The sequence below is a fragment of the Manis javanica genome, chromosome 17 (assembly GCF_040802235.1).
Source record: "Manis javanica isolate MJ-LG chromosome 17, MJ_LKY, whole genome shotgun sequence".
Classification (NCBI taxonomy): Eukaryota; Metazoa; Chordata; class Mammalia; order Pholidota; family Manidae; genus Manis; species Manis javanica.
This window is the reverse complement of record NC_133172.1, coordinates 34782111-34797469: the sequence shown is the minus strand read 5'-3', so window position 1 is coordinate 34797469 and position 15359 is coordinate 34782111. Positions and strand designations below refer to the sequence as shown.

Below are 15359 nucleotides of genomic sequence, written 5' to 3'. Positions count from 1 at the left end.
AACCTAACCTAAATTGCTAAAATATTTTCTACTACATTATCAACAACCTTTTGAACATGTTAGCTAACCTGAGTAATTCTGAGTGATAAAAACCTAAGGTGAATAAACCTAGAGACCTGAAGTTTTATTTAATGTGAAAGAACTAATTATGTAATATGCAGACATGTTAGAAGTAGAGATATCAGAGATTATATAAAAATTTCATACTGTCTTGAGTTCCTACTAAATTTAAAATTTGTATGATAGACTCCACATGTTCCACAGAATCAATGGTCTTTCCCCCAATTTATTAATCATCTTCCCATTATCTTCCAAAGATTAAATCATAAATTGCAGCTTCAAAATTTATAGGTAGCATTGATGTTATAGCCTTTCTTGACATCTTTATTCTATCCATATCTACTCTGTGCTCTGTAGAATGCAGAATTTTGAATGAACAACTGCTCCAGGTCTAGGGGAAGTACAAGAGACCAAAATTTTTTTTACTGGTAAAATTAAAGAAAGCTTTATTTTGAAAAAATGAAGGTGGTTATCTTCCAGCAGAGTAACTGTATCAGAGCTCCCAGAATTTTTATTTTTTTAAATCAAGGTATCATTGATATACAATCTTATGATAGTTTCACATGAGCAACATTGTGGTTTCAACATTCACCCATATTATCAAGAACCCCACCCCCACCCCATTGCAATCACTGTCCGTTGGCATAGTAAGATGTTATAGATTCATTACTTGTCTTCTCCATGCTATACTGCCTTCCCTGTGACCTACCAATATTGTGAATACTAATTATAGTGCCCCTAATCCCCTTCTCCCTCTCATACCACCCACCCTTCAGACCCCCTTCCCTCTGGTAACTGCTAGTCTTTTCTTGGAGTCTATGAGTCTGCTGCTGTACTCCACAAATGAGTGAAATCATTTGGTACTTGACTTTCTCCACCGGGCTTATTTCACTGAGCATAATACCCTGTAGCTCTATTCACGTTGCTGCGAAAGGTAAGATTTGTTTTCTTCTTACGGCTGAATAATACTCCATTGTGTATATATGTACCACCTCTTCTTTATCCATTCATCTATTGATGGGCACTTAGGTACCTTCATATCCTGGTTATGGTAAATAACGCTGTGATAAACAGAGGGGTGCATATGTCTTTTTGAATCAGGGATCTTGTTTTCTTCGGGTAAATTCCTAGAAGTGGTATCACTGGGTCCAATGGTATTTCTATTTTTAGTTTTTTGAGGAACCCCTCCATAGTACTTTCCACAATGGCTAATCCTATTCACATTCCAACTGACAGTGTAGGAGGGTTCCCCTTTCTCCACATCCTTGTCAGCATTTGTTGTTCCTTTTCTTTTTGCTGTTGGCCATCTTAACTGGTGTGAGGTGGTATTTCACTGCAGTTTTAATTTGCATTTCCCTGATAATCAGTAATGTGAAGCATCTTTTCATATGCCTGTTGGCCATCTGAATTTCTTCTTTGGAGAAGTGTCTGTTCAGATCCTCCGCCCATTTTTTAATCTGGGTTATTTGTTTTGTGGGTGTTAAGGCCTGTGAGCTCTTTAGGTATTTTGGATGTTAATCCCTTATTGGATAAGTCATTTACAAATATATTCTCCCATACTGTAGGGTGCCTTTTTGTTCTGCTGATGTCCTTTACTGTATAGAAGCTTTTTAGTCTGATGTAGTCTCATTTGTTCATTTTTGCTTTCGTTTCCCTTGCCTGAGACATGCTTAGGAAAAAGTTGCTCATGTTTATATTCAAGACATTTTTGCCTACATTTTCTTCCATGAGTTTTATGGTTTCATGGCTAACATCCAGGTTTTTGATCCATTCTGAGTTTACCTTTGTGCGTAGAGTTAGACAATAATCCAATTTCATTCAAAAGAGACCAAATTTTTCAATTAGTCTATAAAGATTAGATCTACAATAGGAGTAGGCAGGAAAAACCTAGTGAGAGTGATCCACTGGACAATCTGGTACAGTTTTTCAAGTTCCTCTTCAGGCTTGGTAATGTGACTTTGTTATTTTATTTTAGATTAACTTTTAGAACATCATGAGCATCACAGGCAGTTTTGCATTCTAAAAGCAAATAATTATGATTTGAGTTTAACCTAGGAATGGGCAAACTACAGCCAGTGGACTAAATCTGGCCTGTCAACTAAGAATGGCTCTTTCATTTTGAAAGGACTACAAAAACAAAAACACCAAGAATGTATGACAGAGAACTTTCATGGCCTAGAAAGCCCAGAATATTTACTAATTAGCCTTCTACAGAATAATTTGTCCCTAGTTTTAGTCTATTAATTTTGGGTAAGCATTTGAAATTTTGAATTAAATTACACAGAGTAATTAAAATGATCATGAACAACAAATTTCTTTTACTTTTATCTTCTCATAACTTTCCTAGATGCTTATCCTTCTGTATACTTTGAATCACCCTAGTTAATACTCTTATGTTTCTATGAAATCCAAGTACAGTCTTAACTTATATGTACAACACCTTCATCTTCTACAATATCTCACAAAAAGGCATACTTTATTATGTCCCAATTCTATGCATACTATATTATATGATGACTAAGATGAAACTAGGATAAACAAGTACTTATTTTTAAGGAAGCAAAAGTCAGAAATTTTTATGTATTAGAAATGCTTAGGCCTCTCTCAGATTTACCTAATATTGTATTTTACACATTAAATACTGTACTTAAGTAGGTAAAACCTTTTTAGAAGATATATAATCTAAATAAGCATTACATTTTACTGTCATTAAATTAAAATGAGACCAATTTCACTTATATTATTTGGCACAGATACTTCTTTGGGACACATTAATTTGTCCAGCTAAAAACAAAATGTTAAGTATTAAAAGTGATTATAGGAATTGAAAAAAGTTAATTCTCTTAGCCAAGGAATTTATTTACCTGAAGATCATTTTGAGGATTCCAGTCAGAATCAAAAATTATACATGTATCAGCTGCAGTTAAATTGATGCCCAACCCACCAGCTCGGGTACACAAAAGAAAAACAAATCGATCTGAATCAGGTTTACTAAATCGATCTATAGCTGCTTGTCGAAGATTCCCTCTGACTCTTCCATCAATTCGCTCATATAAATATCTATCAAATGAAACAACAGATTTAGGCAGACAGAAATAATGAAATGAAGACACATTCTAATCAAAGTAAAGTCAGTTTTCCTACAATATTACACTTACTACAATATTAAGAAGCAATATTTTCTCAACTAGTTTTTATGGTTTTACATTTTTTGGAGTTGGTGCTAAGGAGGAAATACAAAGTAATATAAAGATACAGTATCTCTGCATTCCTGATGTATAGGTAAAACACCATTATAATGAATATTATTCTCAGAAGTTGAAATAAAAAACAGTCCATAAAAACTACTTTGCTGTTATTATTATAAATGACTTTTTCATTTTTACAAGAAGCAAATACTTTCATAAAACTTTATATAAGAAACTTATCAATGCTTTTGTGTCTCAGTCATATAATTCTCTCAACTGATACTTTATTAACTATAAATTCATCAAGAGCAATCTAGAATGCTAGTTTTTTACAGTCATAACTGTCTATCAATTAACTTTTTAACTTCTTTTATCCTTCCCTGTTTAACATAAAACTCAGAAATTGCTAGACATCATTAAAAATAAATATATAAAAATTTAGGAACTAGAAGAATACACATGACATTTGTCGCAACTCTTCTGATTCAAGACACTTCTTTTCACATACAATTTACTACAATCTCAGCAGCAGCTCTTGTTCTTGTCTCTTGTAACTGAAATGTGACTGTGACTTTTAGTAATTTACTTTTAATATTAAAGAAATTTGGGTTTTTACTTGAAATTCATCACAATGGAAATTTACCTTTATAAAGATCTTTGTGTAAGGAGATTAAGAAAATGTAAGAATGGCTATTTTAAGGAATACTGCAGTTTAATATTTCTTAAAATTGATAATATACATTTTGGAATGAAACAAAGGAAATAGAATACTAAACAGTAAAAATGGAACTAGAAATAGAAATGAAAAATAAAAATGAACTACATAATCTCTGATAATATAAACTAGCATAGATCTTTACTTATCTATAAGGGTCAAAATTCACTGAACAAAAACCTGTAGCTGAATCTTCAGATTCCCCTTTATATTATTGTATTGACATCTGCTTGGACCACTAATGCTGTGATAAATATCCAATGATAAACATTCCGTCTATTTAAATACTGATTAGGCAATATTTAAGACAATCTTAGAGCAACACAACAAAATCACAAAACAAAACAAAATCCAAACTAAACAAATCAAAAAAGATTAAAAGCAGAACAAATTTTACACAGTGTGTGATAAGGGTCAAAATACAGTGAGTTCAGGTTTTAATTATAACAATGAAATAGATGTGAAAAGGATCTTGGATCTTGTTTTCAATTTTAAAGGTGGTTGTAAGTCCATTCAAAGTGTCATTTCTGCAAGGTTTACAAATCAAGTAAAATGTACTTTAATAAACCCATTCCTAGGTCATCAAATACCTATCAATTCAGAGTTTTCATAATTATTCTTCTTAGCTCTGCCTACTACTACAACACACATAGGTTAGGAAAACATCTGACATAATTCTAAACAATCTTAACTCAAAGATTTAAATGGATTCTTATCTAGATGAAGGTGCAAGTTGGTTTATAGTACAGTAGTTCTGCATAAACCTTAGCAACATACATACTTAGCATAATTCATAGTATAACTGAATAGATGAATTATATGGCCTACCTTTTATGTATGAGATAGTCCTCCAGGATGTCAAGGCAGCGTACCATCTGAGAGAAGATGAGTACTTTGTGACCACCTGCTTTCATTTTAGGAAGCAATTTATCAATAAGGACCAATTTACCAGCAGACTGGATCATTGCTTGGAGATGAAAATCAGAAGCAGCTGGATTATATGTATCTCTAAATTCTCCAAGTATTTTCTCCTCAGCACCTGTCAAAAAAATATAGGACAGCATGAAGACACAAATGCAGGCAACCTAAATTTTAAAATTAAAGAAAATCAGAGTTAGTGCTCTTCTGTGTTTTAGCAACACATTACAATTTTGTGATGGCAGTTACATTTGTGTTTGTAGCTAAATCCCCACCAACACCAAACTATAATTTCACTGAGGTTACAGACAATGTCTTAAACATCTTTTTATGTCCCCAGACATCTGGCATAATGTCTTATATAAATTTATGTTGGCAAGTAGTCAATGAATGCTATTAGGAAAAGAATTACTGAAACTGTGGTCCTAACCTAGGTGAGTTAATTTATATTTTTAAACAAACATTTATTATTTAAACATATACAGTGATCATCACTGAAGGGTGATCATATTAATCTGATGTGTCCCTGGGCATCCTCCTGGCTATCAAGACAAGGAAACAGGGAAAATTAAAAGGGAAGTCAAGTTACAGATCCTTGGTATATACTTTCTCTAGAGAGTCCGGATGAGCATTAAAGGCTTGCTGCCTTCCCTCAGCCTGTCTAGTCATAAAGAGTTGCAGGATTAAAATAAGTAACAAATGCTGGCATGCTGGCAAGGATGTGGAGAACTGGAAACCCTCCTACACTGTTGGTGGGAATGGAACTGGTACAACCATTGTGGAAGCAATATGGAGGTTCCTCAAAAAATTAAAAACAGTACCACCATTTTACCCAGTAAATTCACTCTCAAGGATTTCTCTGAAGAAAACAAGATCCCTGAATCGAAAGGACATATGCACCCCTGTTTATTGCTGCCCTATTTGTAACAGCGAAGATATGGAAGCAACCTAAGTATCCATCAATAGATGAATGGACAAAGAAGACGTGGTACATATACACAACTGAATATTATTCAGCCACTAAAAGAAAACAAATCCTACCATTTGCAACAACATGGATGGATCTAGAAGGTATTATGCTCAGTGAAATAAGGGTGGGGAAAGGCAAATACCAATGATTTCACTTATTTGTGGAGTATAACAACAAAGCAAAACAGAAGGAATAAAACAGCAGTAGACTCAGAATCCAAGGGACTAATAGTTACCAAGGGGGAGGGGTTACGGTGGGTGCTGGTGGAAGGGGTACAATAATTCACAATCACAATATAGGTTGGTCATGGGTATAGTAGTATAGCATGGAGAATACAGTTGATGATTCTGTAACATTTTACTATGTTGAGAGTGACCACGCTAGAGGGGGTGAGGATTTAATAATACGTGTAACTGTGAACTACTGTGTTGTATATTTGAAACCAACATAAGATTGTGTATCAATGATACTTTAATAAAAAAAAAAAGTTGCAGAATTGTAAGTTAGCTACTGGGCTAAGAAGTGACCTGGATAAAAGTATTATTTCCAGGATAACTGAAAAGACCCAAATACAGTATAGAGAGAACATTAGCTGAGAACCTGAGAAGATCTTAAAAAGTAACAACATCATAGCACAAAAACTGAGATACACTAACTGGAGTACCTGGACTGGAAAGAAATGAGGGGGAAAAAAAGATAAATCCAGTAGTCTGAAGATGGGCTTTGATGTCTTTGTCCATAAGGAGGAGTAAACTGGAGGAAGTATTCCAGTCCAAGTTAGACTGGGCACACTACTGCTCCTGTAACCTGCACACTAACATGGATACTGAACTGAAGTAGTTCACACTGGCTGATTCTGAAGCACATATAATCCCCCAGAACACCTGAATGGAGTTATAGCATCATTGTCTTTCCATGTAAGAGCTACTACAGCTGTAGTATTTTAAATTCATGAGCATTTGCTGAAAGAAGTATTTGTTTGCAATCCTTCTTAGCTACCTTTGATAAGATATGGATGATTACAGCACTTTCTGAGCTCCATCATAGTATTGACCAAGTTAGGGACATTAGTCTGCCCTGCTCCTTTGGATAAAAATGAAAAGTTCTTCTCCAAAATAGCTCGGTAGTATTTCTTCTGAATGTTAGTAAGTTCCACTTCAATGATGGTTTCTTCCTTTGGTGCCAACTTCTTTTCTACATCTTCTTTCAATCGTCTCAGCATCATTGGTTTCAGGATAGCCTGAAGATTCTGTACCTGCATAAAAAATGATGAAAAAAGATGTAACACATGTACATTCAATCACATATACATGCACATAATTACTATGATAAGGGATTTGATGTATTTATTTATGAAGACTAAAAGGATACCTGTTCCTCTGTTTTCAGATCCCCAAATTCTTGCATAAATGTTGACTCAGAAGGAAACCTTAAGGGTTCTAGAAAGTGAAGAAGACTGAATAATTCTTCAACTGTATTTTGGAGAGGTGTGCCAGTCAAAAGCACCTTGTGTTCCTACATGAAGCAAGAATAATTCATGTCAATACCACAGTACTAAAATGATATGAAAGCTGATATGTTATAAAATGTTCAATGTTTGAAAACCATTCAATGTTTCTAACCATAATTTTTATCATCTTAAAATTCATCTCTACCCATCAATCTTCTTTAATTTACTTTCTTAATCACTTTTTGAAAAACTCTTTGTTATTCTGTAAAACTTTACTTTGCATGCTATTTTTACCTATTTAGGATTTTAAAAGAAAAGTTCTAAATAAGAAGTGTACTTTAGATGTCTTTAAACTAGATATTTTAAGAACATCAAGGATATTTGCTTCTTTCATACTCAACCATTCCTTATATGGTAATTTTGTACACAAAACGGGGCTCATTCTTTATAATTTAGCTGATCATCATCTGACTTTTCATACAAGGACAAACTCTCAAACCATTAAGGCTACCATCCAAAACAAAGTGAAGAGCTGATTGGAATATGTTCTAAACCAGAATTCCACTACAAATTAAATGTAATAGTAACAGAAGGAAATAATCTTAAAATATTTTTAATTATAGTACTTAAATATTTATAATTTATAATTTAGCTGATCATCATCTGACTTTTCATACAAGGACAAACTCTCAAACCATTAAGGCTACCATCCAAAACAAAGTGAAGAGCTGATTGGAATATGTTCTAAACCAGAATTCCACTACAAATTAAATGTAATAGTAACAGAAGGAAATAATCTTAAAATATTTTTAATTATAGTACACAAATTGGTTACTATTTGACAATACCTTCAAATTCTTAAGCTAAATATTTGTATATGTATCTACATCTGCATATTTATGTATATGCTAGTAAATGGTCTAGAAATATATACACCCATCTCTAAATACTGGAGTAAGGAGTAGAACTGGGGATGGGCATGGATGGGGAGGAAACAAGAGAGAATGTTAATGTTTCACTCTATGTAGTTCTGTATATTTGTTATTTGTTCAAGTTTTCACACACTAATTATATAATCTTATATCAAAATGTTAAAAGAATACACATAAAAGACTGATTTTAACAAAGCAAACATACTAAAAAATATTTTAAAAATGGCTTAAAAAATCCAACTTATTAATTACAACCAACATATGCTGAGTGTATAGAACTGTGCAGGAACTTTATCTATCATAAATGATCTGAATATTATTAACTTTGGTGAAAGAACTTTTTATTAACTAGGCTTAAAACTTACGGTCTTACTTTGTTTCAACAGTGTATAGAGTTTGTTTTTTAATTCTATAAGGTCTTTTTGGAGGAAAGACTTAAACACTTTTAAGTCATATAAACAAATGAGTTTTTTTTCCTTACTAACTAAAGAAAAAATGAATCTCAATTATCACAGATAGAAACACACTAAAAAATCATTACTCTAAAATGTAAAAAGGAGTACGTTCTTAGCATTAGTTCTCTATCTGACCTTTTGTAGATAGAAAACCAAATTAAGTCATAATAGTAATAAAGGACTTACCAGAGTCATGAGTTTCAGACCCTCTAGGAGTTTACAATTTTTGTTTTTTAATCTGTGTGCTTCATCAATAATCACACATCGCCATTCAATTGCATTAAGCTCTCCACAGCCTCCAAGAATCATTTCAAAAGTGGTGATGATGGCTTGGAATCTGTAAGCTCCTCGTATGATACGACCCTATAAATTTATTATCAAATACAATTAAATGCTATAATATCTTGATCACAATTTTTAAGTCCTGCCAAACAGCATAAAAATATATCTAATGCATCAAATGTAAAAATACATTTTGCTATAAAACATTTTCCACCAAAACTCTTATATATGCACAGACACTTCCTTTAAATGAGTTTTAGCACTAAAACCATATTAGACTGCAGTATTTTCAAGAATGTTAAAAACTGTGCCAACAACATTTAATTTATAATTGTATCCAAATTAGTATTCCTTGATAAAATATTTAAAAAATTTTAATAGTTGTAATAACTTAGGTAAAGAAAGAATTGGCCATTGCAAAATCTGGCTAATGAAACTTCAGTATTAATGTTGATTACTTATATCCTTGAGTCCACATATGTAATGGCAAATAGGTAGTTAACATAAAAGGTAGTTAACATAAAAGTTTGTCATCCAAGTCATTTGTTCAGCAAATATTTATTGAGTGTCTTTGTCAGATCCTGTTCTAGTTAATGGGGATACAGCAGCCAACAAAATAGACAAAAATAATTATACAAGTAGAAACTATATTCCTGTAATTCAAATGCACGACATAGCCCTTAAGAAAAACAAAAACAAAAAAACTTCAAAAAAAAAAAAAGTAGTTGAGAGACGGATTCAAGATGGCGGCATGAGAGCGTATGTATCAATGATACCTTAAAAAAAAAAGTAAGTTAAAAAGTGATAAAGGGTATGGAATCAAAGAAACTGGGAAGTGGAACAGAAAGTATAGAGTCAGAGGTGACCACTGCAATTTTATGTAGAGTGCCTGGGGAGACCATTCTTGAGAAGTGACATTCAGCAAAGTCCTGAAGATGAGGGAGAAAGCCATGTTAATATTTAGAGATCTAAAGGAGAAAGCAGTCTTGGCAGAAGCAGCACGTGTGAAGGCCCTAATAATGCGAGGTATCTTTGGCAGTACTCAAATAATAGCAATAAAGCCACTGTTTGAAACCCAGTGAACATGGAGGGGATGAGACTGTAAAGGTGCTTGAAAACATGGTGAGGACTTTGGGTCTTTCTTTGAGCAAGGAGCTATTGGAGGGTTTTGAGGAAAGAGATATCAAAATTTAACATATATTTTAAAAGAGGCCCCTTTGACTACTGTAGTAAAAATAATCTGAAAGAGCTAAGGACAGATCATAGAGATTAGTTAAGAGGCTGTCACAGTAATCCAATTTAAGAGATCATTATTGGAAGTTATGAGAAGTGCTCAGTTCTGGATCTATTTTGAAGGCAGAGCCAACGGGACTTGCTAATGGAGAGGTGTAAAGTGAGACAGAGAGGATTCAAGTTTGACTCTAAAATTTTTAGCTCAAACAACTATAAGTGAGTAATGGAGAGGTGTGAAGTGAGACAGAGAGGATTCAAGTTTGACTCTAAAATTTTTAGCTCAAACAACTATAAGTTAGTATTGCTATTTACTACAATGAGAAAACTGAGGATTTTGGTTTTGGACATATGTTTGAGATATCTATTAGACAGCCAAGTTTAGTACTTAGCATTCAGATATGACTCTGGAATTTAGGAAAGAATTTAGAGCTCATGATTTAGATTTGGGAGTTTCCAGCAGTATAAATGGTACTGAAGTTACATGAATGAATGGAATCTCTGATGAACTAAGTAGGGATATAAAAGAGTCTGCAGGCTGAGCCCAGAGTCGCCCCCAAGTTTAGATACATGGAAGATGAGAAGAAACCAGTAAAGGGTGCTGCAGAAGGTTTAGATATATGGAAGATGAGAAGAAACCAGTAAAGGGTGCTTCAGAAGAAATAGGTAGTGATATAAGACTGGACAAAGTCCTAGAATCCAAGTGAAGAGAATGTTTAAATGGGAAACTATAAACAGTTAAAACTATAAACTATTGAGATTAGAAGGAATGAAGGATTAAGAAAGATCATGTGTTCTGATTCAGATTTTAATTACTATTTTAACTAGATTGATTTTAGATTAATTTCATGTAGATTGCATACATTGGCCATTAAGCAGAACAACAGATCCGGCAGAATATTATTAAGATATGAAGCATAAGTCTTTGGTACTTGTGCAGCTCTAAAAACCTGGGATATGACACATTCAGTCAAACTGATATCAAAGTGTTTAAGAACAAAGGCTTTTGAGTCTAATTGACCTCAGTTTATTAATCCTAGTTTTGCAGAAAACTGTACAACTTCTTTATACCCCAGTTTCTACATTTGTAAATGAGGATAACATTACCTATTTACAAATATGGCATTACAAAGATTAAGTGACATACTATATCTAAAATGTTTAGCATAATACTGGCACATGGTAAATACACAATAAATGTTGTGGTTATCAGTGTTACTACCTTGTACTTTTTTTCAGGGCAATTCAGAAAATTTTAGCGTAATTTTAACTACTATGATTTCAACCTATTTAGTAACTTGTAAGAAGTATAAGGCAAATATTTAATCACCTTATATTAAAATATACTTGAGTTAACTCTGAAAGTTATTTCTATTTTTAAAATACAGATGTTTATCTCATTTTTAGATGTTGCATCTTTATCTTTTCAAAATTTTAAACCCTTCAGACAATATTTTCTAGAATGTGTAACATTTATCATATAATTAAAGTATTTAATATATGCCATTCAGTTTACAGAACAGCAATAATCTTTCAGGATTTTGTCTATCAAATTTATATCAAACTCATGAAATATACACTAAAATTGTAACCATGTTAAACATCTCTTAAACCCCAATTTTAAACTGTATCTTCTGTAAAAAAGAGATTGAACTAAGTCACTTTCATGATACAAATGTATGATTAAGAATAATAAAACACTATGGAAAGAAATAAAACTATAACCTGAGATGTCATAGGCTTGAAAGGTGCATAGGTGACAGTTTTCAATGTGAGGAATAATGAAAGGATTACATAAATACTTGATTTCAAAGTAAATGTTTTAACCATAAGAGGTTAAAGGAACAAAATTAATTCATCCATTCTGTGTCTCAAATAGGCAGAAAATTAATTATAATTGGGAGTCAAAAGTAGAAGACTATGCACATTACCTTACTTCAACCTATATTACATCTCAGGGACAGGAACTGGTCATATGTTATAAGCATCCTTATAAAACAGAAGAACTAATGAAGAAAAATGAAATATTAAAATGCCATTGAGGTAGAGTGCCAGGTGATAAACCTTACCAGTTAAAAGTACAATTTTGTGTGAGTTGTCTTTTTAATGATTTTTATTTCTTTTTATCTAAAAAATCATATTATCACTTAAAAATGCAATTTGGCACCTCATGTTTTCTAGCCTTAACTTTCCACTAGAAAATTTTTTATTATGATGTCATCTCTTAGTTTATTATCTTTGTATTTAGAAGAAATATAGGAAATCCTTCCTAAAGAGTTAGCAGCCAAAGTAAAATGGAAAATGTGCCTCTAGGATATAGGGGAGAAGAAAACCAACACATCACCAGAGTACTGGAGTAACTAATCCAAAAGAGAAAAAGAGAGGTATGCTTATATATTATACCAAACAAACCAAAGCTAAAATCAAAATCCATTGAACATGATGGAGAACATATGGTTTCACCTCAACAGGCATTTAAGCCCATTGTGTTCACTCAAGATTTAAGTTTCTTAAATGGAGGAAAAAAATTTGAAGGATGATCAAAGAAACATCTTTATTATTATTGTAAAAATTATTAGAAGTAAAACAATTACTCTAGTTGAAAAATTAAGGACATAATAAAATTTGTACGTATCAGCACATATCTTTATAGTGAATTAGAACAGAAACCTGACTACTTTTTTCTTTGTTCTCTTCAGTTACTAAAATTTATTGTAAAATAAATATTATGAAGAAAGAGGCTGAATAAGATCTAAGTAGGCAATTAGAATCTATCCTAAATTTGAAAGTAACTGATATGTGATGTTAAGCTTTTTCAAACCCAACCTTTCAAACAACAAACCAAACCTTCAGTAACACACCTGTGAGTCCCTGAAGTACATCTCATATTGCTGTATCATCTGTCTGCTTATCAGGCTCCCATGATAAACCACAACATTAATATCAGTCCACGTACGAAATTCTCTCTCCCAGTTTGCAATAGTAGAGAGTGGAGCAATAATCAGAAAAGGTCCTCTTATACCAGTCAGAAGGATTTCGTAGAGGAATGTAATTGATTGAATGGTTTTGCCAAGACCCATTTCATCTGCTAAAATGCAGTTTCGTCTGAAATAAACAAATATATTATCCATGTATACATTGGGTTTGTCTGTATACTACATATTTTAGAGATGAATATATAAAAAATTTCAAAGATCATGTTAAAATATATGCATTTATAAAAAATGTACGATTTGCTGAAGTGGAGACTAGGCATATAATTATACATATAAAATTCTAACTTTATTATAATCCTGCAAAGAGAAAACTACAGATTTTTGTAACTTCAAAATAAAGATACCACCCATTAGATGTTTGATTTTTTAAGAGTGAAATGGCAAGAGCAAGGCAAACTAAATATATTACTTAGTCAGGAAGCATTTATTAAATCCCTTCTACCTCAGGGACAGTATGAGAATATGGGATACAAAAGAAATAGAACATGTTCTCTGCCTTCCAGGGGCTTGTATCTATTAGAGAAGCAGATATGCAAATAAATAAATAAGTAGTCATGCAATGTGCTATCAAAGAAGCAGAAATAAAGTAATGGTTTTCAACTCTGGCTGCGCATCAGAAGAGCCTACAAAGCTTGAAAAAAACACAGATATCTAGGATCCTCCCCTACACATTCTGATTTAATGTGTATGGAGTAGGATACGAACAGGTATAATTTTTTTAAGAGCTTCACAGATGATTATCATATATGGACAATTTAGAATCATAAGTATTAAGTTTATTAGAGTACAAGTTCAACTCCAGTGGAAAAAAAAAAGAGTGAGAAGACATGACCTCTTCAGAGACTATGCCAGTAAGGAGTAGATTTTGACAGATGGCACAAGCAAGGGAGAACTGTAAAGTATAAAATAAACTAGAAGACCACAAGTTGTTTGAGATGGTTTAGAGGGAAGGGTAAAAGGAGAGGGAATATTACTAAGATAAGCAGGGGTCTTAAAGAAAGAAGGTAAAGGCGTCATTCTGTTATGTAATGGGATTCACTGAAAAGTTCTAAAGAAACCTGATTGGATTAGGTTTTATTTTGAAGTTTATTCTGGTGCTATTATGAGTATCAGGTGAGGTGACTAAATGTTGAGACACTAATTGGAAAGTACTGCAATAATGCATGAAGTAATGGGTGGATGCTTGGATTAAGGGAAGAGGTACTAAGGAGAGAACTGACTCCAAAGTTAATTATGTTAAAATGATTTGGACCTAGTCACAACCAGGTACACTGGGTATCGGATGACAGCCAGATTTCAGTTTGGGTGAATACATGAACTGTTATTCTTAACTGAAACGCAAAATATGGAGGAAGAACAAGTTTGGTATGGACAAAATAGGAAATCATAAGGTTAATTTTAAATCTTTTGTTTTTAAAAAACTGTTGAGGTAAGACATTACAGTAGCAAGAGACAAATATGGGTTTGGAGGTCACGGCCTTAGAGAAGTATAAGATCATTAGAATGTTACTGATAAGTAAAAGCACAGAGGGTGCAGAATATGGTTTCAGGAGAACAAACATGGAATATTAAGAGAATGCAAAAGATGATCTTTGGGCAAGAAGAAACACCATCGAAAAGGTAGGCAAAGGAAGAAAACCAGCAAAGACCACTGAAAGAAAAGTCCCCAAGGTACTGACAGCTAGGAGACAGTCATATTGTGAAAGCTCTTGCGGGTGAGAATAGGGGAAAAGGTTAAAGACAGAAGAAAAAGTATCAACTACTTATCCAATGCAGCAAAGGCAGTAAATTAGGGCTGAAAAATATCCTGTGGACTGGAAAATTAAGAATTTCAGAGATGATACAAAATCAAAATCCAAACAACAGTTTTAAAGAGGTCTGGAGATGAGGAAATGGGAAGAGCTTGTATAGGCTACTCTTCCTAGAAATTTGCCTAGGAAGTTACAAAGAGGGCTCAAGGTAGCTAGAAGGAAAAACAGAGCCAAAAGAGGGTTTATGCTTTTCTTTTTATAGCTGGGTTAAACCCAAATCTGTTCACAGACTGAAGGGGTGGTACTAGTCTTTGGAGATGGATTAAAAATATAAGAGAGAAGGATAACTGATTGAAGCGAGGTTCTGAGAAGTCTAGATGAGATGCCTGCCAAGACTGAGGTGGGAGCATTA

The 15359-nt window shown here is 33.1% G+C and overlaps 1 protein-coding gene across 12 annotated transcripts in view; it reads right to left on the bottom strand.

Annotated features, from left to right (window-relative positions):
• Window positions 1–15359, bottom strand: part of CHD9 (chromodomain helicase DNA binding protein 9) — a 236065-nt gene that overhangs the window by 94439 nt on the left and 126267 nt on the right. For all 12 annotated transcript variants that reach the window (XM_073225725.1, XM_073225723.1, XM_073225719.1 and 9 more), the window contains 6 exons: window positions 13062–13305; window positions 8875–9051; window positions 7223–7366; window positions 6851–7106; window positions 4792–5002; window positions 2925–3120 (listed from right to left, as the gene is read on the bottom strand). In XM_073225725.1, the coding sequence (XP_073081826.1) occupies window positions 2925–3120; window positions 4792–5002; window positions 6851–7106; window positions 7223–7366; window positions 8875–9051; window positions 13062–13305 (1228 nt within the window). The remainder of the gene's footprint in view (window positions 1–2924; window positions 3121–4791; window positions 5003–6850; window positions 7107–7222; window positions 7367–8874; window positions 9052–13061; window positions 13306–15359) is intronic.